We start from the raw sequence: 27,844 nt of genomic DNA, 5'->3' as shown, positions 1-27,844 counted from the left end.
CAAGAGTAACAATCAGTTGTCAATTTATTAATAAATCTCCAGAAGGAATAACCAAGGAATGGCAGTTATAAGGCTACTTTCACACCTGCGCTAGGTGCGGATCCGTCTGGTATCTGCACAGACGGATCCGCACCTATAAATGCAAACTATTGTATCCGTTCAGTACGGATCCGTCTGCATACACTTAGTCAAAAAAAGTCTAAGTCTAAGTGAAGTCAAACGGATCTGTCCTGATTTTACATTGAAAGTCAATGGGGGACGGATCCGTTTACAATTGCACCATATTTGTGTCAATGTAAACTGATCCGTCCCTATTGACTTTCATTGTAGGTCAGGACGGATCCGTTTGGCTCCGCACCGCCAGGCGGACACCGAAACGCTGCAAGCAGCGTTTTAGTGTCCGCCTCCAGAACGGAATGGAGGCGGAGCGGAGCCAAACTGATGCATTCTGAATGGATCCGCATCCATTCAGAATGCATTGGGGCCAAACTGATCCTTTTTCGGGCCGCTTGTGAGAGCCTTGAAACGGATCTCACAGGCGGACCCTGAAACGGCAGTGTGAAAGTAGCCTAAGAAGTCATGACAAGATTACTAATCAACCGTTCATGGTCATTCATTTTCTCTTATGCAAACAGTGCCAAGCGAATGCCACAGTATCTTGAGAGTTACCATTTGCAGTGAATCAGTCGCAATGACTATGAACATGCAGAAGGCCAGGACAGTTATATATATAAAAAAAATAAAGATTTAAAAAACAGGCCAGACGGGGCTTGGTACATAATGATGTCGAGGAAGGAGGGCAAGAACATCATGTCCCACACAAATGTTAAAAACTTGATTTTTAATGCATAAATCAGCACTGTACCTTTTTCACCCACAAATGGCAAGGACCAAGTGAAGACATCCATAAAGTTCGGCAGCCAGTACGGGTGTGGTGAGCAGTTGAACTGTCGGATATTCATCACATTATTTTCATATTTTAATACAGCAGCTGTAATGCGAGTGGGAAAATCATTAGAGGCAGTAACCCCCTAAAAATTAACCATAAAAAGCATTAAAATTTTAGATTTTTATCATTAATTGGTCAGACAGGAACCAGCAATAGAGGAAAAAATATATAAAAGCTATATTTGGAGCAAATGCCACTACATAATGCTGGATCAACTGATGCGCTGATGAAGACACTTATCTTTTTTTCTCTCATTAAAAGTCCATTTACACGTCCGCAAAATGGGTCCGCAATTTTGGGAAATCGGTGCGGACCCATTCATTTTCAATGGGGCCAGAATGTGCTGTCCGCATCCGCACTTTCGGACAAGAAAAGGCATTTTCTATGAGAGCGGAACGTGCATTGCCGGTGTCCGTGTTTTGCAGATTCGCAAAACACATACGGACGTCTGAAAGGACCCCAAGACCATTTGAAAAATTGTACATATTACTAAAATCAATGTAGAAATATATAAGCGTACCTTTATTATTATAGACATCTAAGTAGTTAGGAGCTGAGAATATCGTTATTAAAGAAGGAAACCCCGTAGTCTGACTTTTTCTGTACATTCGATAACTGCAGTAAAAATAAATACATAAATAAAAAAAGAGATTTAAAAGAAATGACCAATACATCAATAACCCCCCCCCCCCCAATATATGGCATTGTAGTCTTACCCAGCATCTTGTGCTTCGTGCGCTCTGATGATTGACAGCAGGTTGTTAGTCAGCAAAAACTCACAAACGGCTGGGTAACTGGAAGCAATAAGCATAGAGATACCTCAGTATGATATGCAGTTCAGCTTGTGCAGTCTTCAGACATTTTAAAGTGGTCACGTACCTATAAAAGTAAGAGCATCCTCTGACTGTGTTATGACTGAAGTGTTCTTGTGACTTCTCGTTACCAAAATCTTCTGAAGGGTCTGACCACAACAAGTCACACATAGGGCCAAAAGCTGGAGGTTCTTTGAACCGGTCTAACTACAACCAGAGCAGAATGCATGCTTGTTACAATACATCAAGCATTAATTCTTCAATTAAATTATTATTGATCAATTACACATTGTCAGGGTCCATAGACTACATGGCTTGGGGTAAATACAAGCTTAAAGGATGTCATTTCTTACACACCGGGCGGGCATGTTGGCACTAACGTTCATTAGTTTTCATTTTACTTGTCATTTTACTGGCTTGTTAGTCAGCTCCTGGTCCTGCGCCATACTGTCCCTGCATCCACCCGCCACACGAGCGTCGCATGTCAGTAAGATGTTGAACGGAAATTACACAAGCAAGGGTCCAACTTTTGCACTGCAAATTAAATATGTTTTTATCTTGTCCTCAAGAAATGCTATCTAAACCTTAAAGTGGCACTACTTGATTTGTCAGAAGTAGAGATGAGCAAATTTCATATTTTGAAATTCGTTCACGCTTAGTTTAGTGGTAAAAGCAGAATTGTGTTATGGATTCCGTTAGCACGGACCATAAGGCAATTGTATAACGGAATGCCTCAGAAAGTTTGCTGAAAGTACAGCGCCATTTCAAAGACTTTAAGCATTGTTGAAATGGCCTGTGTAAGGACATGAGAAGACCTTCTCGAAATAAAAAAGAGGCATGTTTGTGGACTAAAGTTCTCCTCGTGTATACTGGAGAGCTGAAGCTTTCTTTTCTGTTGCTCTTTCCTATTTGGAAGAGGTGCTGACTGAGAAAATAAACAGAATAAACACAGAAAAAACACCATTGCTTTAACATGTATCTTTAAAAAAAAATATTTCAGAGACAAAGAAATGGCAACAATTAAGGAAAAGAAAGCCAGTAGAGGGAAAAAACAAAAAACCTTGTGTCCTGCATTTCGGATTTCTCATTAAAGGGGTTATCCAATACTAAAAACTGCCCCCCCTATATGCCGGGCCCCTCACAGGGAATATACTTACCCCGCTCCTGGTCCCCACACCGCTGCTTCTCCCTGTGCCTGGATGAAAACATCCGGTGTCATGTTGGGGAGCAGCCAATGGCAGGCGGGGACGGGAACCCCAACCCCCCCCTCCCCACCAGCGGATGTTTTCATCCGGGCATGGGGAGAAGCAACAGCGGCGGTGCGAGGATCAGGGAGAGGCGCAGGGAGCAGGGTAAGTGTATTCCCTGTGAGGGCCCCAGCATATGGGGTGCATTTTTTTAGTATTGGATAGCGCCTTTAAGTTTCAGCTGACAATCTGAAGCTGGCATGTTTTCAGAAAAAACAAAGCACCAAGAAAAAATAAACACGCATACTAAAACGGCAAATAAGTAGAAAAATGACAAATTGCTACATTTTATCAAGGTGTTTTTTAGTTTGTAAGATAAACTATGAAAGTCATGTATTTTTGTCAGGTTTGGTGTGCTTTTTTAGCTACACATTTTTTTTTCTATAGTGAACTCTATATGCATAAGGCTTATTGCACACGACAGTATATTTTCACGGTCCGCAAAACGGGGTCCCGTTTTTCCGTGATCCGTGACCGTTTTTTCGTCCGTGGGTCTTCCTTGTTTTTTGGAGGATCCTCGGACATGAAAAAAAAGTCGTTTTGGTGTCCGCCTGGCCGTGCGGAGCCAAACGGATCCGTCCTGAATTACAATGCAAGTCAAAGGGGACGGATCCGTTTGACGTTGACACAATATGGTGCCATTTCAAACGGATCCGTCCCCATTGACTTTCAATGTAAAGTCTGGAGTCCCTTTTATACCATCGGATCGGAGTTTTCTCCAATCCGATGGTATATTTTAACTTGAAGCGTCCCCATCACCATGGGAACGCCTCTATGTTAGAATATACTGTCGGATATGAGTTAGATCGTGAAACCTCATTTCCGACAGTATATTCTAACACAGAGGCGTTCCCATGGTGATGGGGACGCTTCTAGTTAGAATATACTACAAACTGTGTACATGACTGCCCCCTGCTGCCTAGCAGTATCCGATCTCTTACAGGGGGCCGTGATCAGCACAATTAACCCCTCAGGTGCCGCACCTGAAGGGGTTAATTGTACTATCATATCCCCCTGTAAGAGATCAGGGCTGCCAGGCAGCAGGGGGCAGACCCCCCCCCCCCCCTCCCCAGTTTGAATATCATTGGTGGCCAGTGCGCCCCCCCCCCCTTCCTCCCTCTATTGTAATAATTCGTTGGTGGCACAGTGTGCGCCCACCCACCCCCCCTCCCTCTATTGTAATAAATCGTTGGTGGCACAGTGTGCGCTGCGCCGCCCCCCCCCCCCCCCCTTCCTCCCTCTATTGTAATAAATCGTTGGTGGCACAGTGTGCGCCCCCCATCAGCCCCTCCTCCCTCTATAGCATTAACAACATTGGTGGCCAGTGTGCGGCCTCCCATCTCCCCCCCCGATCATTGGTGGCAGCGGGTTACTAGCAATAGTACAATAGTAAAAGATTCATACTTACCTGGGAGCTGCGATGTTCGTGTCCGGCCGGGAGCTCCTCCTACTGGTAAGTGACAGTTCATTTAGCAATGCGCCGCACAGACCCTGTCACTTACCAGTAGGTGGAGCTCCCGGCCGGACACGAACATCGCAGCAGCCACCAGCAGGTAAGTATAAATCTTCTACTATTGTACTATTGCTAAGTAACCATGGCAACCAGGACTGTAGTAGCGTCCTGGTTGCCATGGTTACCGATCGGAGCCCCACACTGTGCCACCAACTAATAATTACAATAGAGGGAGGGGGGGGGGGCGCACTGGCCACCAACCTATTATTACAATAGAGGGAGGGGGGGGCCGCACTGGCCACCAATGATATTCAAACTGGGGAGGGGGGGAGGGTCTGCCCCCTGCTGCCTGGCAGCCCTGATCTCTTACAGGGGGATATGATAGTACAATTAAGAGATCGGTTGCTGCCAGGCAGCAGGGGGCAGTCTTGTACACAGTTTGTAGTGTATTCTAACTAGAAGCGTCCCCATCACCATGGGAACGCTTCTGTGTTAGAATATACTGTCGGTTCTGAGTTTTCACGAAGTGAAAACTCAGCTATGAAAAAGCTTTTATGCAGACGGATCTTCGGATCCGTCTGTATAAAAAGTAACCTACGGCCACGGATCACGGACACGGATGCCAATCTTGTGTGCATCCGTGTTCTTCCACGGACCCATTGACTTGAATGGGTCCGTGAACCGTTGGCCGTGAAAAAAATAGGACAGGTCATATTTTTTTCACGGCCAGGAAACACGGATCTCGGATGCGGCTGCAAAACGGTGCATTTTCAGTTTTTTCCACGGACCCATTGAAAGTCATGGGGTCCGCGAAAAAAAACGGAAAACGGCACAACGGCCACGGGTGCACACAACGGTCGTGTGAAAGAGGCCTAAGTATGAGGAAAAAAAACGGCAGGAGAGCAAATCCAAGAAAACAGCCCTGTAGGGCATTTTGGAATTTCATAGTGACCAGCATGTAACATTTTTTGCTAGGTAGCTTAGAGACAACATTTCTCGGCTCTTTAAAGGGATTCGGTCACCTCTTTTTACCCTATAGAGATGCGGACATGCACGGCTAGATCGCCGCTAGCATGTCCACAATATACCTGTCCCATATCTCTGAGTGCTTTTATGGAGTGTAAAAAATGATTATATATATATATTTATTCATAGAAAATCAACGCAGCACTCTTCTTGTAAAAAACGCAGTGTCTTTATTCACACAAGCCAAGAAGGATCCCGGAAGGTGATTGAAACGTTGCCTATTTTGTGTCACATGTATGAATAAAGACACTGCGTTTTTTACAAGAAGAGTGCTGCGTTGATTTTCTATGAATATACAAGCCTGTTGTCAAAGGCGAGACGCTTGCACTGGATAATCTCTAAAGTGAGTGCTGCCGGAATTCATATTATATATATCAAACAAAATAAAGTAGCAGCACACTACTAAATGCACTAAGACTGGGTGAACAGGTGAATGTGTGAACAGGGTCAAATAGATGACGCCAATACTTACTAATAAGCAGTGAAGAAGCTCTTAGCGCATGATCAAAAATATGTCGGGCCCATCTACCAGACGACAAGGTAGCTTCTTATCAGATGGGACCTACTCTAACATGGAGTGTCCAGCTCCATTGTTGCTGTGATTAAAGGGATTCTGTCACCAGGTTTCACCCCTGTCAGCTAAACATATGCTGATGTTCAGGGCCTCATCAGGATTCCTAATGTGGGCTTCTAAATGTGATCCGTAGCCTTATTTTGCTAAAAAACTGGTTTTACTAACCTGTCACTCAAAGAAATAAGGTGCCCAAGGGGATGTCAAGGGATGCAAGGTGCCGGCCGCACCTGCCGCCGTTCGTGCCCAGCGCCGCCTTTCCAGACTTCTGCATCGCCTCCTAATCCTCTGTGCCGCCTCTCGCTCTCCCTCCCTCCCCCCCTCCTGCTGCTGCTGTAAGATCTCGCGCGTGCGCACAGGGCTCTGCACAATGCGCCCGTGCAGACTTCTCGATTTGGCTTCTTAAAGCGAAGTGTGCATGCGCCGGCACTTCGCTCAACCCAGGTATGACCTGCACTCTGGCGCGATATCTTACAGGAGGAGGGAGGGAGAGCGAGAGGCGGCACAGAGGATTATAGGAGGCAGTGCAGAAGTCTGGAAAGGCGGCGCTGGGCACGAACGGCGGTGGGTGCAGCCGGCACCTTGCATCCCTTGACATCCCCTTGGGCACCTTATTTCTTTGAGTGACAGGTTAGTAAAACCTGTTTTTTTAGCAAAATAAGGCTACGGATCACATTTAGAAGCCCACATTAGGAATCCTGATGAGGCCCTGAACATCAGCATATGTTTAGCTGACAGGGATGAAACCTGGTGACAGAATCCCTTTAAAAGCACCAAGGGGTGGGGGATGGGCGGGGAGTGCCAAGTTCCAACATATGGGCCCGACATATTTTTGATCAATAATATGTGCTAAGAGCTTCTTCACTGCTTATTAATAAGTATTGGCGTCATGTATTTGACCCTGTTCACACATTCACCTGTTCACCCAGTCTTAGTGCATTTAGTAGTGTGCTGCTACTTTATTTTGTTTGCTGTATTATTGCCGGGTAGCTTGCACCTGCGATTGTCTCTGGAGGTGCTGTTCCGTTCTGGAGCCCAGCCATGCCCCCCTGTGAAGGATCCCAGCACCGCCTGTATCCCCGAATCTCCTCCTTGCTCACAAAGTCAGATCGCCGCGAGCTCGCGCAGTTCCTTCCCTGAGGATGAGGCCAGCACAGTGAAGGAACACTATGCCGGCACTGCGCATCGCGAGATTACGGCGATCTGACTTTGTGAGCAAGGAGGAGATTCCTGGATACATGTGCTGGGCTCCTTCACAGGGTAGCGTGGCTGGGCTCCAGAACGGTTAGTACAGCCCCTTGGGATATATATATATAAAATAATTTTTTACACTCAATAAAAGCACTCAGACATATGGGACAGGTATATTGCGGACATGCTAGCGGCGAGCTAGCCGTGCATGTCCGCATCTCTATAGGGTAAAAAGAGGCGACAGAATCCCTTTAATATACGGTATATCTATAGCTTCTGCAGTGATACATACTGTACTTACATTCATACATTTAATCTGCATTCACATGACTGTGGGATGGCCGTGCCCGGTTTGCAGACCATAAACACACAAAATACGGGCACCAGTCGTGTGCCCTCCGCATTGCAGTGCAGACACATTGAATTCAATGGGCCCGTAATCCGCATTATACGGCCGAAGATAGGACATGTCCTATCTTTTGGGATGTGAAGGCACAGACTCTGTAGCACATGGAAGCCCTTCAGTGTGTTTCCGGGTCTGCGCCTCTACACAGACAGCTTGGCAGTGTGCAGTCTGCAAAACAGGCACGACTGTCCCACGATTGTGTGAATGCGGCCTTACTCAGGAATAGAGAATACAATATTTAAAGCTTACGAATATACTCACTCGTTTAATGTCATCTAACGTGTGTATTTCTGGAGACAGTCCTCCATGGACACAAAGAAATTGTTGGTTTAAAAGTGCAGCTAAGGGAAGACAATCAAATGCTTCCATACAGGCTTCATAAACCCTTTCTGAATATTTTATTTTACCTGAAAACAAAAGTCAAAACACAAGATTGAGGAATAACACCAAGGTTTCCATAACTTCAATTAATTTAAACACTACTGGATTTTTTGCATGACTCATGTGTCATGGTCACAGCAAATGTGCGAGTCACACTGCAAGACTGTTCAATCCTATGGCAGCCCCGCTACAATGTGATCTTTGGGCACACCAAAAATCAGTGTAGACGTATCCTTATAGGAAATCTGTAACCACCTTTTTTGTGGACTGGACGCAGACCCATTCACTTCAATGGGGGCTACAAAATATGTGGACAACATGTCCTTTCTTGTCCGTTTTGCAGAGAGCAGGACGTACTGTTCCGCAAAATACAGAATATACATGGCACGGCACCTGTGTTTTGCAGATCCGCAAATTGCGCACTGCAAAAACATCTACGGCCGAGTGCATGAGGCCTTACACTGAGTCCTGTCGTTCTTCATTAAAGCACATGCCATGTATGTTGAATCAGTGGCACAATGAAAGGTGCCATAGACCATATGTTGTAGGTAATCATTTAAGAGCAACTAAACCTTTGTGTAAAATTTTAATATGTCCTTAAAAACTTTTTCTAATATACGTCATAAATTTATTTTGTATTTTTAGTATACTTTTTCCTCCCTAAAGCGCTCCATTCACTGTGTGCCTAAAACTTGGTTCTGTGTGAACAGCTGACAGCTCAGCGGTGAACGGAGTGCGGACTAGGAAATTTATGAATGGGGCCGCAGCAGCGCAGGGAGTACAGGCAAGAGCGCATATTGCTGCTCCTGCCTGTACCCCCCGGAGGATTACTAACTCCTGGCATAGCACATGGGTACCATGTACCCATGTACTATGCCAGGATTAGTGGAGCGGAGCGGGCTCCTGTTCCGCTAAGCTACAGTAAGAGGACTGCATGGCAGCTCTTAGCTTAGCGGAGCAGGCAGAAGCAGGAGCCCATTTACATATCTGCCTGAGACATAACTGCTGTGTTTTGAAGCAATCTGACATTTCTATCTTGGGAGCGTTTTTGTTTTTTTTTGTCAATGAGTGAAAATTAATGCATTCTAGATAATATCTTACATGACAAGAAAGGGAGTTCTTACTTACATTCTTGTTTAAAAGTGAAATATTCTGTAAGGTGCCTGCATTCATGATTGCCTCTCAAAAGAAAGAGTGTATTGGGGTACAGAATCTTCAGAACCCATAAATATAACACACACTGTCAGGGACAAAAAGAAGGGAAAAAAAATTATAATATCACTTTTTATTCATAAATTATGAACCTGCAGCCCATATGGCATCATTACTGCTGAACCACCTGCAAAACCCAACATGGTTTTCAAGTCCTCACTGTATAATGAATAGTCAGGGGACTTCAGAACATACTTTGTGCTTCAGTCTTACATTCAGCAGACCCAATATTTCTGAGAATTTGCTGCAATTCTATTCGGTAAACGCTCAATATGTCTGGCATATTTACCTCACAGATAATTGCCTGGACACAATTGCACCAAATACTTGGGTCTTTAGGGGTTTTCAGCTTCTGGAAGTATTAAACTGGGGCGAAAACAGAGATCTTGAAAACGGTGGGTCCATAAAAGGTTGAGTAAGTTCATAGTTACATCACTTGTACTGATCCTGAGTCACATTCTGCATTATAACCCACAGCTTCAGTCCCAATAGCACTCCCTGTGCTCTTTATAAGAAAATGAAAGTGTCCCAACGCATTATGGGAGCTCAGGTATGCTGCTAAGTCTGTGTCTGATAAGCTTGCCTGCGATTTCCAATGATGCTGAATTCTTAACATAGATGTAGACTAAAATATGGGCTTTAATTCAATTGAGTAGAGGATGTAAAGTAAAGTAAAGTTACTCAACTTTTCATGTAGATAATCTAAACAATTAATAAAATGATTCATAAAGGTGAACATACCCTTTAAGCCTTGTTCATGCAAGACTGTAAAACCATTTTACATATTCCCTAATAGGAACCTACTTTATACACCGGGGTAAACATCATATCTAGCCCTGGGGGGGCAATCTGTGGAGCTGCAGTTAAATAGTGGGTTGTTCAGAAAGGAAAGACAATTTAAAGCTAAAGGCAACTTCAATGTGGAGTTTAAAGGAGTTTCGTAGCTTATTACTGATGAGCCATGCTTTGAATAGGTCATCAGCATCTGATCGGCAGGGGTCCGACACCCAAGACCACCGCTGATCAGCTGTTTGAGAAGGCAGCAGCCCTCGCAGTAGTGCCACTGCCTTCTTGCTTTTTCCCGCAGGCCCAGTGACATTCCAACTATTATCACTGGCCTGGGCGAGGCTCTGCACCACTGAAGTGAACTGGGCTGAGCTCATCCAGGCCAGTGACAGGAGTCTTGACGTCACTGACCTGCAGGAAATAACGAGAAGGCTGCAGTGCTACTGTGAACGCCGATGCCTCCTCAAACAGCTGATCGACGGGGGTCCTAGGTGTCAGACCCCTGCTGATCCGATGCTGATGACCTATCCAATGTATAGATCATCAGTAATCAAAATGTGTAGAATCCCTTTAAGTGGCTAAGTGGTCCTGACCTAACCGCAGTGCAGGACTACAAAACAAAACTTTCCATTGTATGCTTGCTGGAACATTACTAGCACATTCATTACATATTCAAAATGACATTCAAATAAATTAAAACTTGGCAGTGAGCAATAATTATTCTTACATCGTCTAGAAGACCGACCTTCTATACGAGAGAGTGATCAACCAGAGAGTAAAACTTGATGCAGGTATCACTTACAGATGGCATGGCAAATTAAATAAATTATCAAAATTAGGGTTATTCACTGTAGAAAAAAGACGACTGATGGGAGATCTAATAACTATGTATAAATATATCAGGGGTCAGTACAGAGATCTATCCCATCATCTAGTTATCCCCAGGACTGTGACTGTGACAAGGGGACATCCTCTGCGTCTGGAGGAAAGAAGGTTTGTACACAAACATAGAAGAGGATTCTTTACTGTAAGGCCCTTTTTACACGGGCGACTTTTCTGCGCGGGTGCAATGCGTGAGGTGAACGCATTGCACCTGCACTGAATCCGGACCCATTCACTTTAATGGGGATGTGCAGATGAGCGGTGATTTTCACACATCATGCTGCGATTTTCATGCAACGCACAAGTGTTCTATATTCTCAGTTTCTCACGCAACGCAGGCCCCATAGAAATGAATGGGGCTGCGTGAAAATCGCAAGCATCCGCAAAGCAAGTGCCGATGCGGTGCAATTTTCACGCATGGTTGCTAGGAGATGATAGGGATGAGCAACCCCGGACCCCAATAAAGTAAAATCACTGTATTATTTTCCCTTATAACATGGTTATAAGGGGAAATAATAGCATTCTTAATACAGAATGCTTACTAAAATGTCAATTGAGGGGTTAAAAAATAAAATAAATTGACTCACCTCATCCACTTGATCGCGAAGCCGGCATAGTCGTCTTTCTTCTGCTTTGAGGACCTGCGAAAGGACCTTTGACTCATGTGGTGAGCGCGGTGATGTCAGCGCAGATCCTGCTTAATGAAGATAGAAGATTCTTCTATCTTCATTCAGCAGGACCTGCACTGACGTCACCACGCTGATCACGTTGTGAGCGCTATTACGTCAAAGGTCCTTTTGCAGGTCCTGAAAGAAGAAGAAAGAAGCTGGCTTCGCGATCAAGTGGATGAGGTGAGTTAATTTATTTTATTTTTTAACCCCTCAAGAAACATTTTACTAAGCATCCTTTATTAAGAATGCTATTATTTTCCCTTATAACCAAGTTATAAAGGATAATAGTAACATCTACACAACACCGAACCCAAACCCGAACTTCATGGTAGAAGTCCGGGTTTGGGTCTGGCTACCACACGCGTGCAAAACGCATTGCACCCGTGCGATAAAAACTGAACAACGCAACGCAATCAAAACTGACTGAAATTGCGTGCGCACTCGCGCAGGTTTCCCACAACGCATCTGGAGCAAATCCGGGATGCCCGTGTGAAAGAGGCCTAAGAGCTGTGAGACTATCGAACGCTCTGCCTGAGGAGGTGGTGATGGTGAGTACAATAAAAGAATTCAAGGTCCCTGGATGTATTTCTGGAGTGTAATAATATTACAGGCTATAGCTACTAGAGATGGGTCACTGATCCAGGGAGTTATTCTGATTGCCTGATTGGAGTCAGGAAGGAAATGTAGGGAAAGTGGGGAAAATTGGCTTCTACCTCACAGTTTTTTTTTGCCGTCCTCTGGATCAACTTGCAGGATAACAGGCCGAACTGGATGGACAGATTTCTTTTTTTCAGCCTTATAAACTATGTTATAATATCACATGTATGTCAATACTAAAATCGTATTAAAACACATTTTGAGATCAAAACGGAATTTTACCTCTATACTAAAATATCCTCTGTCTACATAGTCGCCCAAGAAGAGGTATCTTGTGTTAGCGGGTGAGCCTCCCACCTCAAACAACTTCATTAAGTCAAAGAACTGCCCATGAATATCACCGCACACTAGAGAAAGAGCAGAAAATAACAGTTTGAACATAAACATATGAAACTACTGCATTTTTTACAGACAAACAGACCATTCATTACTAAAATAAATTATATATTTTTTTCAATCACTTTCACAGTTTTAAGCCCATGTAAACTAAAATCTTAAAAAGAAAAAAAAAGAACACATTTGTGCTCACCAAGCATCCTCTTTATATCACACTCAGTCTTGGATAAATTCCACCACCTGTGTACAAGATGATCAGGGGGATGGGGCAGAGCTACTAAGCAGCACGTGTGATCACTGCCTCTGATAGGAGAGGGAAGTTCTGAGGGGCAATCAATAGGGGGCCATAACAAGTATCTAACAAAAATACCTAGACACAGGAGCATTGTTTTCAAGCTATTCCAACCAAAAAGAAAAAATATTATCTTGCATGATCTAACAGTAAATTACTAATTATTCCAGGGATAACCCCAGCAACTATTTGGCAGAAAGTACTACATGTACCTGCGGTTCAGTAGAAGTAAAACACATTCACCTGTTATAGGCGCCTCAACTTCTATCATTGTCTTCTCTCTTCTTAAAATTGCAGCACCTTCATTGATTATCCGAAGTGCAATTTCTTCATCTACCCGGCCTTCTTTTATTAAGTGGTTCTTCAAAACGTCCACTCTGGGTTTTCCATCAATATCAAATACTTCTTCGGACGTTAATCGGTGTGTTGGGGGGAAGGGGACAGCTGCAAAAAGAAAACGGGTTAATACCTAATTAACAAAACACAAGAAAGCACAGGACTAAACCTAAACTTACCAACAGAAGACACACAGAAACACCATAAATACAATGCTATGGCAAGAGGAGCCGCCTGCAGCTTCACGTAGTAAGGGCCCTTTCACACAGCAGAATTTTGGCACGGACACCGCGTGGTGTCTGCCTCCCACTGTTTTCCGTAGGAGGCAGCACTGCAGTTTGCAGGCCGGTGATTTAAAACCACAGGGACATGCGGGCGGGTTCAGGGAAACCGATGCGAGTTCACACGCAATTTGTCTGTGATTGCGTTGCTCCGTTTTTTCTCCCGCCCTAGTGCAAAGCGTTTTAATGCGTTTTGCACGCGCATGATAAAAGACTGCTGGTACCCAGAACCGAACCCGGACTTTTGCACTGAAGTTCGGGTTTGAGTTCGGTGTTCTGTAGATTTTATTATTTTCCATTATAGCATGGTTATAATGGAAAATAATAGCATTCTTTAATACAGAATGCTTAGTAAAATGTCCATTGAGGGTTAAAAACTAAAAAATTACTCACCTCATCCACTTGATCGTGCAGCCATTATAGTCTTCTTTCTTCTTCTTGCAGGACCTGCGCTGACGTCATCGCGCTCACCATGTGGTAACGTCAGCGCAGATCTTGCTGAATGAAGATAGAAAAACCTTGAAGAAGGAAGATGATCCCGGCTGTGCGATCAAGTGGATGAGGCGAGTTATTTTTTAGTTTTTTAACCCTCAATGGACATTTTACTAAGCATTCTGTATTAAAGAATCCTATTATTTTCCATTTTAACCATGGACTTTAATGGGGTCCCGGGGCTCATCCCTATTTATTAACAATCTACTTAGCAACCATCCGCGAAAATCACATTGTATTCGCACTTGCTTGCGATTTTCACGCAGCCCTATTAACTTCTATGGGGCCTGCGTTGCGTGAAAAACATCGCTTATGTACACAGCCCCATTGAAATGAATGGGTCAGGATACAGTGCGGGTGCAATGTGTTCATGTCACACATTGCACCAGTGCAGAAAAATTTGCCCGTGTAAAAGAGTTAACTTAAAGGGATGGGCCAGTTTCCTATATTGATGACCTATCTTCAGGATAGGTCATAAATATCAGATCGGTGGGGTCCAACTCTCGGCATCCCCGCCGATCAGCTGGTTGAAGAGAAGGCAGCACTTGTACGAGTGCTGCCTTCTTTGTCGTTTACCTGCTTGCCGTCCAACTCTCAGCAGCGATCAGTATCATTACAGCTCCTCCATCCCATTCACTTCAAAGGGAAGGAACAGACTGAGTGTAACTGCCGCTACCCATTGGTGAGGGTGCCGGGAATCGGAGCCCCACCAATCTGATATTGATTACCTATTCTGGAGGATAGGTCAATCATCTAATAAACTGGCCAACCCCCTTAAAGGGGTTGTCTCACTTCAGCAAATGGCATTTATCATGTACAGAAAGTACAAAGCACTTACTAATGTATTGTTATTATCCATATTGCCTCCTTTGCCTGCTGGATTCAGTTTTCCATCACATTATAAACGTCTTGTTTCCATGTTTACAACCACCCTGCAGTCCAGCAGTGGCGGCCGTGCTTGCACACTATTGGAAAAAGATGCTTCCTCCAATAGTGTGCAAGCACAGCCGCCACTGCTGATGGATTGTAGGGTGGTTGTAAACAAGACGTTTATAATGCGATGGAAAACTGAATCCAGCAGGCAAAGGAGGCAATATGGATAATAATACATTAGTAAGTGCCTTGTACTTTCTGTACATGATAAATGCCATTTGCTGAAGTGAGAGAACCCCTTTAATAAGTCAGTTCACAATTACCATTTTGATGCCCATTTTAGATGGGTACAAAACTACAAGGCAGGCATACAGTAGTTAGAAGGGTTATCCTAGACTAATAAAGACCTCCCAGAGTGGCAGAGTCAAGATGGAGATCATACTTACCAGGTCCCCGCCTCTGATGGTGACCTCCTTATTATGTGAACAGTTTGTGATGAAAGGGGAGCAGGTCCCCGCTGCGACCTGTGATTGGCTGCAGCGGTTACATGTCTCTCCCATCGACAGATGTTGATTTTAGCGCATTAGAAAATAGAAGAGGCGGCCAGGCAAGGTCAGAAAGTGAACCCAGCAGTGGGGACCAGGTAAATATGATCTCCACCACAGGTCGGCCACTCTGGGAGGTCTGTTTTACTCTGGGATAACCAGTTTAAACTCTGTTTACACCATTCTTACACACTAGCGTTTTTCTTTTCCGGCACTGAGTTCCATCATAGGGGCTCTATACTGGAAAAGAACTGATCAGTTTTATCCTAATGCATTCTGAATGGAGAGAAATCCGTTCAGGATGCATCAGGATGTCTTCAGTTCAGTCACTGAATTGCATTTTAGACGGAGGAAATACCGCAGCATGCTGTGGTATTCTCTCCGTCCAAAATTCCGGATCAGTTGGCGGAATGCCGGATCAGGCATTAATTTACATTAAAATTTATTAGTGCCGTCCGTTTGCATGCAGATTGTATTAGTGCCGTCCGTTGGCATGCAGATTGTATTAGTGCCGTCCGTTGGCATGCAGATTGTATTAGTGCCGTCCGTTGGCATGCAGATTGTATTAGTGCCGTCCGTTGGCATGCAGATTGTATTAGTGCCGTCCGTTGGCATGCAGATTGTATTAGTGCCGTCCGTTGGCATGCAGATTGTATTAGTGCCGTCCGTTGGCATGCAGATTGTATTAGTGCCGTCCGTTGGCATGCAGATTGTATTAGTGCCGTCCGTTGGCATGCAGATTGTATTAGTGCCGTCCGTTGGCATGCAGATTGTATTAGTGCCGTCCGTTGGCATGCAGATTGTATTAGTGCCGTCCGTTGGCATGCAGATTGTATTAGTGCCGTCCGTTGGCATGCAGATTGTATTAGTGCCGTCCGTTGGCATGCAGATTGTATTAGTGCCGTCCGTTGGCATGCAGATTGTATTAGTGCCGTCCGTTGGCATGCAGATTGTATTAGTGCCGTCCGTTGGCATGCAGATTGTATTAGTGCCGTCCGTTGGCATGCAGATTGTATTAGTGCCGTCCGTTGGCATGCAGATTGTATTAGTGCCGTCCGTTGGCATGCAGATTGTATTAGTGCCGTCCGTTGGCATGCAGATTGTATTAGTGCCGTCCGTTGGCATGCAGATTGTATTAGTGCCGTCCGTTGGCATGCAGATTGTATTAGTGCCGTCCGTTTGCATGCAGATTGTATTAGTGCCGTCCGTTTGCATGCAGATTGTATTAGTGCCGTCTGTTTGCATGCAGATTGTATTAGTGCCGTCCGTTTGCATGCAGATTGCCTGATCCGGCAGGCAGTTCCGGCGACGGAACTGCTTGCTGGATCACTCTGACGCAAGTGTGAAAGTAGCCTTACACATCTTTTCCAACTGTCTGGATGTAATCTGCTCAGTGATGCCACGATACATCCACAGTGTTCATTGCAAAACTAAGCAGATTTGCTATTCAAGAGTCTGAGAAAGCAAGACGACAGTCAAAACTCCACAGTGGTTGTCATGTCGCTGCCACAAAAATGGATATAACAATATCTACTGTATAACTCAAGCGCCATAAATTACTGGGGAATATAATTCCATATATACAATAATTTGGGCCTTATTAAATGGATTTTTCCCAGAATCAGTAAGTATCATCTACCTAAGGTGGAACAGGACCAGTACAGATGAGGTGTAGCACTGCAGTTGCCCATACAGTTTAGGCTCCCAATACACATTAGGTCATTTTTAGAGGATCCAAGAATTAAATGTTTGTCAGGCAGAACATCCCTTTTCTGCTCATCATTCCCATGGCTATAAAAAATGAAATACAGCCAACACAAATATGCATGATCTATGGGGAAATTGGGGATAGAGCAGTTTGCTTAATGCGATCTACCCTCCGGATCACTTTTGGGATTTGGCCAGCCATACGACATGCATCTATTAGCTGTTGGGGGCAGATATTCTGAATGATCACCAATATTTCTACACAATCATTATATACCGTAAATATCTCTCTCCGCTCCAAGAATCAGCAGATTGTAGATAATACATGTACAAAGCATGTCCATCCTAAACCTGGAGAGGGGAGGATGTGCGCTCTCTGCAACATACAGGGGTCTTTCTGTCACGGTTGCTCATTTAGGGTAAATGCACACGATCAGGATTGCATGTGGATTTTCCGCGCGGATTTGCATGCGTAAAAACCGCACCATAGGTCATGTACATTGTAATCTATGAAAATTTTAAATTCTTATTCACACGATTTTGACCTACGGTGTGGATTTTAAAATCCGTAGCATGTCAATTTATTTTATTTTTCCTGACCGGATTTTCTCCATTCACTTCAATGGGGAGAGTAAAATCTGCACGAATTGATGCGGACTGACCGCACGGATTTCCCTGCAGACACCTGTGGATTTCAGCGCGGATTTTCCGCACATAAATCCTGAACGTGTGCATTTACCCTTAATCCCCCCTGTTCCTGACCAGGCCATTGGTCCACTCTGTGGGGTGGATTTATCATGAGGGGATTTTTAAAGTCAGTGTTGTTGGTTTAACGTGCCCAATTTGTCTAACGTTGCATGGTGTTTGATACATTTGGCACATCTTTGAACATAGTACTTATGTCTAGAGATATTACTCCAGATTTTGAACCCCATCGACCACTGGAGTAAGACTGCGCCTTTTTGTTTGGAGTGCATCTAATTAACACAGCTAATCCCAGAAAGAGCTGCATAGAACTGAATTGTCTGGTAATTCACAGCCAGATCCTGTTAAAGGGGTTATCCTGGATAAGATATTGACGGCGTATCGTCAGGATAGGTCATCATTATCACATCAGGGGGGTCCAAGTCCTGGCACCCTCGCCAATCAGCTGTTTCAGGGAGCCACTGTATTCTGTCAAAGGTATAATTCTCCCCTATGTAAAGGACCAGGAGTGTAGATGGTAGGTGAGTGTATAGAGTGATCAGCTGCAGTTATATACATCTGCCATCTGTGAGTGCTGACTCTCCAGTTCAGTTTTATGCGATGTAGCTTCACACTGGTCTCCCCTGCCTCCTGCATAGCTGCATCACATAGGAAAACATGGAGACCCTGCGGCATGAGGGGACAGCATTTCTGTGTCACTGATCTGTCATGGCTGCCCTCAGATGCAGTGTGATGAGACTGTACCTGCTCGGTCTCTGCAAGGCCAGGCATGATGGGAAATGTAGGATTCATTAGGAAAACCAAATCTGAAGGAAGACAGAATCAAGATGGCAGACAACCCACAAATTATACAGCAAATAAAACAGGTATACATAAGAGCCTCTAACATATTCTTTAAAAATGGCCTACCCAGCACTATATAGGCAAAGAGAAAAATCCTGGAAGGCTTCTGTAATAGATGATTTAATAAAAGTTATATTTCAAGGCTACATTCACACTTGCGGCAGAGATCCGGCAGGCAGTTCCGTCGCCGGAACTGCCTGCCGGATCAGGCAAAACGTATGTCAACTGATGGCATTAGTAAGACTGATCAGGATCCTGATCAGTCTTAAAAATGCCTGATCAGTAAAAAAAAAAGGCATTGAAATGCCGGATCAGTCTTTCCGGTGTCATCCAGCAAAACGGATCCGGCATTTACTTTTTTCACATATTTTTCGGTCTGCACATGCGCAGACCGGAAGGACGGATCCGGCATTCCGGTATTTTGAATGCCGGATCCGGCACTAATACATTCCTATGGAGAAAAATGCCAGATCCAGCATTCAGGCAAGTCTTCCGTTTTTTTCGCCGGCGATAAAACCGTAGCATGCTACAGTTTTCTCTTGCCTGATCATTCAAATTGACTGAACTGAAGATATCCTGATGCATCATGAATGGATTTTTCTCCATTCAGAATGCATGGGGATATGCCTGATCAGTTATTTTCCGGTATAGAGCCCCTGTGACGGAACTCAGTGCCGGAAAAGAAAACAGTTAGTGTGAAAGTACACCAAGATGGTATTTTTGCAGTCAACACTGTGTAGCTAGGTTTGGGCCATCATTATTATATTGATATTGTATCTGATTGGGCCGTATTGTTGCTCCGATAGTAATCATATATAAAAGAGATAAGAGTAGAAATGTGGCTTTCACAGGCACTCGGCCCATTAAAGACACACCAAGCCGGATTACTGACTGTTCTCAAGAAACACTGGTGTGAACCAGGCCTCAATGCAAACAACTTTCAGAAGATGTGCTATAGAGATGCATTAAGCTACAAAAGACAACAAAAGCATGGCTTATGACCTTGGTCCACAGCAGGTCGCAATAACGCCTGTACAAGCGTCACAGACGCGTGTTCAAGCGATTTTACTCCCTGTACAAAGTCTAAGGCGTACCAATACGCTTTAGATTTTCCCTCACATTCATCAGCGCAGTGAGCACTGTGAACGGTAGGGACAGCGCAGCGATGCTGCCTGTGCTTGAAATAACCACTAGCAAAGCTCTTCATAGCAAGGAGCTTTGTGATTGGTTATTTTGGCCGAGCGCTGGAGAGATACAGGTCCTACAGGAGGGGAAGCCAGCGGGAGCTGGAAGGAGGAGGGGCCGGCTCCCTGCGGTGGCTGCAGCAAGGAGTGCCAGGCACACTGCGCAAGCACCCTGGAAACCAAGGGCAGTCCTATATTATGTATTTGAATTACCGCAACTTTCGTACTCCTCCTCGGGTAAAAATACTCAAAAATGGTCAGCACACCACTGCCCTGGATGGGGACGAGTGATGGCACAGAGATCGCTCCTCACAATGTCATTGAGGACATCGCTGCATGTAATAGCAGCGGTGTCCTCCGCTAACTATATGACGATTGTGTTACCTCTCGGAATCATCTGCGGCATCGAGGTGTCTAATACACCTTTAAGACCTTATGCACATGACTGTATGCATTTTGCAGTCCACAAACTGTGGATCTGTAAAATACAGATACCAGCCAGGTACATACTGCACTATCCTCGGTCAATATTACAGAAATGCCAATTCTTGTCTGAAAAACAGACAAGAGTAGGAAATGTTCTATAACTTGCGGAACTGCTGCACAGATGTCATCCACGTGCTGTCTGCAACGTCAGGTCCCAGTGCAGCACGGTCCTGAAGACGACCAGAGAGCAGCGAGTGGGTCTGCAGAGTGGCAGCACAGTCTGCAGCAAGAGAGGTAAGTTTTTTTTTATTTTCTAAATTTCTGATCTGAGGTCTGATAGGGGTCTGGCATGAGGCTAATGGGGGTCCAATCTGAGGCTCATGGGGGCTGGGGAGTCTGATCAAATTTTTTTTTTTCTCATTTTCCGCCTTTAAATCCTAGGTGCATCTTCTAGTCCGGTGCATCTTCTAGTCCAAAAAATACAGCATCTCCTTGCAACTGTATATTAAGCACAACCAAGTCTGCAAGTTATCTCAATAGGGCAAAAGGAGTACTAGACAAGATCCAGTGGGCAAGCTGCCATGGTGAATAGAAAAGCCAGGCTTGGCAACCAGGTTTCATGCATTTGGCAACTGGGTGCCACCACTGCAAGCCAATTGCATAGAGTGGGATGCTATCACAGGCAGCATAAAGCACCATGTCTACCAGAAGAAGCAATCCTAGCCAGCTGTTATAAGGACTGGTCTCGGCTCCTCCTGCATTGGTCTGTGTTAGTATTACAGACTGTTATAGGAAGCTATAAGTATATGTATGCCAGCAGAAGAACCAACCTTAAGAAGTGGGCACTGCTATTACCTACAAAGGTGAGCTCCATAACACTGACGTGCAAAATACCCCGATTGGAGTGCGGATCTCTCAGTATAAAGTGTTGTTGCTGGCTCCTAAGTTATGGACCGATGTCCTAGATTTGCAAATATTGTTTCAGACCCAGGAGACGGAAAACTGTTGTAGCCAAATATCTTTAGCACTGCATATCATGGGGAAGACAAAGAATCAGCGATGCTAAAACCCATCTTCCCGATTACTAGTCCTCAGCAAGGTTGTTCTCATTCAGCAGCAAGATAAATGAACAAATACCCAATGAGGGTGCGCAATGAAAACCAATCTATTAGTAGGCCACTTCCAGACAGTGATAATACAGCTCCATATGGGAGCTGTATATTTACTGCAAAGATAGAGATCAAATCTCATTAGGGCAATGCAGACAAACCATTCCCTGGATATGACCCCATACTTTGCACTAAACATACAGTGCAGCCATATTCTGTATTCTCTCCTATCTACATGGGCTATACAACAGTGCGAGCCCAAAAGAGCCTAACACGTTCAATTATGATGTGTAGGGGGAGATCAACTATATCAGGCATGCGGCCCTCCAGCTGTTGTAAAACTACAACTCCCACAATGCCCTGCTGTAGGCTGTTCGGGCATGCTGGGAGTTGTAGTTTTGCAACAGATGGAGGGCCGCAGGTTGAGCATGCCTGAACTATATCATTACTGGAGAAGCACTTTATATTACACAAAAATTGTACCCAAAAAACTGACACATTTTCATTGTCCCAATTGGAAAGTGTACAAAAGACTGCACTTAGCTGGATCCAAAGATATGTATGTAAATGATGTCAAAAATGTGTGACAACTAAATGCAATAAAGGGGTTTTCCAATACTTCTATACTGATGTCCTATCGTTATCTGATAGGTGGAGGTCTAACACCCCACTAATCAGCTGTTTTGCAGTAGCTCCGATGCCGCCAATACAAAGCTCTGTCCACTGATGTGAATGGCTGCAGCGCTGTGCAGTTCTGATGCTGGAGATACTGCAGAACAGCAGAGTGATGGGGGTGCACCCAGGCTGAGCTCCTATTAAAGACCCATCCTGTGGAAGTAAGTATTGGAAAAACCCTTTATGGCACCTGCACACAAGTGCCGAATACAAAACGGAAATTCTGCTTGGTTTTTTCGTGCGTTTTTGCATCCAATCAGCACCAAAATCCATGGGGGGAGATTTATCATGAGGGGGAAATTTGAAGTCAGTTTTGCATGAGTCTGCGTTGTTGTACTTTATCAAATGTCTCATGTTACTTGATAAATTTGGCTTATCCTTAGGCTAGGGCTACATTACATGTACCGCGACAATTTTTATGACATGCAAACGTGCTGCGACACGACAGTAGCAAAAAATCCATCCAAGATGGGTTTTTCTGCGACTGTCGCATTGCAGTGCGACACCATAGACTATCATTATAAAAATTGTCGCGCGACACATGTTGCACTGTAATTGCACCCTACGTGTCGCACGGCCTTAGATCCACTGAGGAAGGGGTTGTCCCCGAAACGCGTATGGTCCCAGGAAGTGAGCGCTAATATCCGATGTTCACATAAGGACATTTGACTGATAACATGACAGGTCTGTCTAAGAAATAAACCAACCTCCGGCAAGTATACCCAGCTGACCAGCAGGGGGAGCTCCGCTACGTAATACGCCGTGCCGACGCCAGCTTCGTCACCACGTGGGACGCTGCGTGTAGTGTGAGAAGCAGGGCAGCGGAGGACGCCGTGGAGCGGGAGGCCGGTAAGAGACGCCGAGGAGCAAGCCTGAGAATCCGGTAAGCAAATCTATGTTTACCTCTGGATATGACTAGCGCACTTTACAGCCGGCTGGCTGATATACACAGCGCACCAGAGTTACGGACTCAGGGACAATTGAGGTCGATTTGATCTACAGCATTCAAACAGGACAACGATATATTGGACTGCTCAAATTGCATACAGGGAGTGCAGAATTATTAGGCAAGTTGTATTTTTGAGGATTAATTTTATTATTGAACAACAACCATGTTCTCAATGAACCCAAAAAACTCATTAATATCAAAGCTGAATATTTTTGGAAGTAGTTTTTAGTTTGTTTTTAGTTTTAGCTATTTTAGGGGGATATCTGTGTGTGCAAGTGACTATTACTGTGCATAATTATTAGGCAACTTAACAAAAAACAAATATATACCCATTTCAATTATTTATTTTTACCAGTGAAACCAATATAACATCTCAACATTCACAAATATACATTTCTGACATTCAAAAACAAATCAGTGACCAATATAGCCACCTTTCTTTGCAAGGACACTCAAAAGCCTGCCATCCATGGATTCTGTCAGTGTTTTGATCTGTTCACCATCAACATTGCGTGCAGCAGCAACCACAGCCTCCCAGACACTGTTCAGAGAGGTGTACTGTTTTCCCTCCTTGTAAATCTCACATTTGATGATGGACCACAGGTTCTCAATGGGGTTCAGATCAGGTGAACAAGGAGGCCATGTCATTAGATTTTCTTCTTTTATACCCTTTCTTGCCAGCCACGCTGTGGAGTACTTGGACGCGTGTGATGGAGCATTGTCCTGCATGAAAATCATGTTTTTCTTGAAGGATGCAGACTTCTTCCTGTACCACTGCTTGAAGAAGGTGTCTTCCAGAAACTGGCAGTAGGACTGGGAGTTGAGCTTGACTCCATCCTCAACCCGAAAAGGCCCCACAAGCTCATCTTTGATGATACCAGCCCAAACCAGTACTCCACCTCCACCTTGCTGGCGTCTAAGTCGGACTGGAGCTCTCTGCCCTTTACCAATCCAGCCACGGGCCCATCCATCTGGCCCATCAAGACTCACTCTCATTTCATCAGTCCATAAAACCTTAGAAAAATCAGTCTTGAGATATTTCTTGGCCCAGTCTTGACGTTTCAGCTTCTGTGTCTTGTTCAGTGGTGGTCGTCTTTCAGCCTTTCTTACCTTGGCCATGTCTCTGAGTATTGCACACCTTGTGCTTTTGGGCACTCCAGTGATGTTGCAGCTCTGAAATATGGCCAAACTGGTGGCAAGTGGCATCTTGGCAGCTGCACGCTTGACTTTTCTCAGTTCATGGGCAGTTATTTTGCGCCTTGGTTTTTCCACACGCTTCTTGCGACCCTGTTGACTATTCTGAATGAAACGCTTGATTGTTCGATGATCACGCTTCAGAAGCTTTGCAATTTTAAGAGTGCTGCATCCCTCTGCAAGATATCTCACTATTTTTGACTTTTCTGAGCCTGTCAAGTCCTTCTTTTGACCCATTTTGCCAAAGGAAAGGAAGTTGCCTAATAATTATGCACACCTAATATAGGGTGTTGATGTCATTAGACCACACCCCTTCTCATTACAGGGATGCACATCACCTAATATGCTTAATTGGTAGTAGGCTTTCGAGCCTATACAGCTTGGAGTAAGACAACATGCATAAAGAGGATGATGTGGTCAAAATACTCATTTGCCTAATAATTCTGCACGCAGTGTATATCCATCAAAGAACAGCACTAGTGCACTTTAATCTTTCCTTGAAGATACGATATTATACTATATTATAACCAAGGACCTACTATCCCTGAAAAGGTGGACCAATTAGCTATCTCTTTTTCTTCACACATATTGATTTTAGGAATTTATTTTATATTGATTGGAGTGTTTTTATTGTGTTTATTAACATTTTAAAGGATTGCCCATGAGTGTTATCTTGTAGTGAAGATATTAAATTATATAAATTGATAACCAAGTCCTAGATTTGTGTGTGTTGCCTTTTGTAGAGAGTGCCCCTCTTATATTTATTCATATACTCTGTCTACCTAGGCCTGAGGTGAGGCCTTTTGGAGGTGAGCACCTCATATCCAATACTGATCCGTGGGTGTAGCCGCTGTTTTTTATTTTTTATTATCTATACTTAGACCTAACACATTTGTCCAGTTTTCCTACTCCCCCCTCCCCCTGGAGTGAGATTGCGATTTTTTTTTTTTTTTTAAAGTCTCAATGATAAATCTCGACCCACATTACAAAACTGGAGTGAGAGGTGTAAAAATGCAAAAAGTCGCAAAATTTTGCTCAAGCGGGAGCAAACATGTCGCAAAAGCCTTATTTTTGGGACTTTTTGACACCAGAATTCTGCAGTGAAGGTATGATAAATCAGGACTCATGTGTTGTGCGTTTTTTATTGTGGATTTGACGCGGTTTTGCCACAGATCTTAACCGTCCATTGAAAAGGGTGAAGTCTACACCAAAAATCACACAAAGAATTGACACGTTCCAGATTTCAAAATACACATGGTGGGTCAATCAGAATAAAAAAAGCAAAGTGTACATGAGATTTGTCATACGCTTTGCCAGTACTGTATTACGCTGCGGTTTTTCCTCATGAGAATCCGCGCTGGTGACCAATTCTGCGTTTCTGTTGTTCCCAGAGACAGAATACAGAAGTGGTCGTACTGGTCTTTTGAATGGACTTTTGTGGAGAAGATAGTGACCCCACAGAATCTGCATCTGCGAATCACAGGACCCCCTGCTCTCAATCGTGGCATCTGCCGGTGATTATGCCATACACTTACCAGCTTTAGGTCCACTAAAACCAGTATCACAAATGGGTTTACATAACAAAAGTCTCCACTGGGTTATGTTCACAGATATCTGCTGTGGAGTTTCAGTTGTGGAACGTGCCCTGAAAAAGTCCTGTACAATGCAAAAACGGCAAATGACATTGCAAGCAAATGAGATGCCAAAGAGATGTGTGCAACACATACAAACTTCTAGACTAGTTACATAGTGTATGCTTTATGTCGTTTATGAACAAGGTCTCACGTACATGAAACTATTACTGCTTCATTTAAAATTGTAAAGAGGTTTTACCATCTCAGACAATGGGGGCATATCGCTAGGAAATGCCCCCATTGTCTGATAGGTGCGGGTCCCACCTTTGGAAGCAGCGCAAAGTGAAGGAAGGTGCACCACATATGTGTGGCTGCCCTGCATTCATTTCTATGGGGCCGCCGAAAATAGCTGAGCGCTGGCTCGGCCATGTCCGTCAGCCCCATAGAAGTGAATGGAAGAGGTGGCCGCGCAAGCACAGTGCGCTCCCATTCGTTTCTGTGTGGGTTACGAAAATAGCGCCACTGCTAGCCAACGCTTTGCAGGCTTGTTTTAGAGATGAATGCTGGTCCCAGAGGATATGCCACCATTGTCCGAGATGGGACTAGCCCTTTAACCCCTTCTACCCCGGGCCAGTTTTCCCCCCTTCTGCCCAGGTCCTTTTTTGCAAATCTGATACTTTATGTGGTAATAGCTTTGGAACACTTATTTATCCAAGCCATTCTGAGACTGTTTTCTCGTGACACATTGTAATTCATGCTAGTCATAAATTTGAGTCAATATATTTCACCTTTACTTATAAAAAAAATCCCAAATTTACCAATAATTTAGAAAAATTCACAATTTTTTAAATTTCGATTTCTCTGCTTTTAAAACAGAAAGGGATACCTCATTAGGGCTGCAGTAAACTATTATTTTAGTAATCGAGTATTCTACCAATTATTTTTTACGATTAATCAAGTACTCTAATAAGAAAAAATTAATTGACTGTTTTCCTTTATTAAAAACTCAGACCCCCTGCCATCAGTCCCCCAACACCCTTCGTTCCCCCCAGTGCCATCAGCTCCACTCCCCCACCCCAGTGCCATCAGTTCTCTTCCACCCCAGAGCCATCAGTTCTCTCCCACCCCAGTGCCATCAGTTCTCTCCCACCCCAGTGCCATCAGTTCTCTCCCACCCCAGTGCCATCAGTTCTCTCCCACCCCAGTGCCATCAGTTCTCTCCCACCCCAGTGCCATCAGTTCTCTCCCACCCCAGTGCCATCAGTTCTCTCCCACCCCAGTGCCATCAGCTCCACTTCCCCACCCCAGTGCCATCAGTTCTCTCCCACCCCAGTGCCATCAGTTCTCTCCCACCCCAGTGCCATCAGTTCTCTCCCACCCCAGTGCCATCAGTTCTCTCCCACCCCAGTGCCATCAGTTCTCTCCCACCCCAGTGCCATCAGTTCTCTCCCACCCCAGTGCCATCAGTTCTCTCCCACCCCAGTGCCATCAGTTCTCTCCCACCCCAGTGCCATCAGTTCTCTCCCACCCCAGTGCCATCAGTTCTCTCCCACCCAGTGCCATCAGTTCTCTCCCACCCCAGTGCCATCAGTTCTCTCCCACCCCAGTGCCATCAGTTCTCTCCCACCCCAGTGCCATCAGTTCTCTCCCACCCCAGTGCCATCAGTTCTCTCCCACCCCAGTGCCATCAGCTCTCCCCCACCCCAGTGCCATCAGCTCTCCCCCACCCCAGTGCCATCAGCTCCACTCCCCCAGAGCCTTCAGTCACCATGTGTCATTACTCTATCACCCCAAGTGTCAGCATTTCATTGTCCTGTGCCTCAAGTGTTAGCACATCTTTGTCCTGTCCTTTGAAGAGTCAGTTTCTGATTGTCCTGTACCTCCAAGTGTTAATGTATCAATGTCCTGTCACCCAATGTCATTAGTCTGTCACCCCAATGATCTGCATGTCCTTTTCCTGCCCCTCCAAGTGTCTGTAATGTTATTTAATAACTATTTGCGTTATTGAAGATCTGAGATATGCCATTTGGCAGGGGTCCCCCAGAAGTGAGTGCAGGGGCTCTGGGCGGCACAGAACTG

At 44.7% G+C, this 27,844-nt stretch overlaps 1 protein-coding gene across 7 annotated transcripts in view; it reads right to left on the bottom strand.

Annotated features, from left to right (window-relative positions):
- PPP3CB (protein phosphatase 3 catalytic subunit beta) overlaps window positions 1-27,844 on the bottom strand; it is an 81,699-nt gene that overhangs the window by 33,920 nt on the left and 19,935 nt on the right. For all 7 annotated transcript variants that reach the window (XM_040438772.1, XM_040438775.1, XM_040438776.1 and 4 more), the window contains exons 2-9: window positions 13,116-13,316; window positions 12,467-12,591; window positions 9,165-9,276; window positions 7,917-8,062; window positions 1,829-1,968; window positions 1,666-1,743; window positions 1,470-1,564; window positions 866-991 (exon numbers count right to left, since the gene is read on the bottom strand). In XM_040438772.1, the coding sequence (XP_040294706.1) occupies window positions 866-991; window positions 1,470-1,564; window positions 1,666-1,743; window positions 1,829-1,968; window positions 7,917-8,062; window positions 9,165-9,276; window positions 12,467-12,591; window positions 13,116-13,316 (1,023 nt within the window). The remainder of the gene's footprint in view (window positions 1-865; window positions 992-1,469; window positions 1,565-1,665; window positions 1,744-1,828; window positions 1,969-7,916; window positions 8,063-9,164; window positions 9,277-12,466; window positions 12,592-13,115; window positions 13,317-27,844) is intronic.

This window comes from Bufo bufo, chromosome 6, assembly GCF_905171765.1.
Source record: "Bufo bufo chromosome 6, aBufBuf1.1, whole genome shotgun sequence".
NCBI lineage: Eukaryota > Metazoa > Chordata > Amphibia > Anura > Bufonidae > Bufo > Bufo bufo.
The sequence above is the reverse complement of the archived record's forward strand: the minus strand, read 5'-3'. Positions and strand labels throughout refer to the sequence as shown.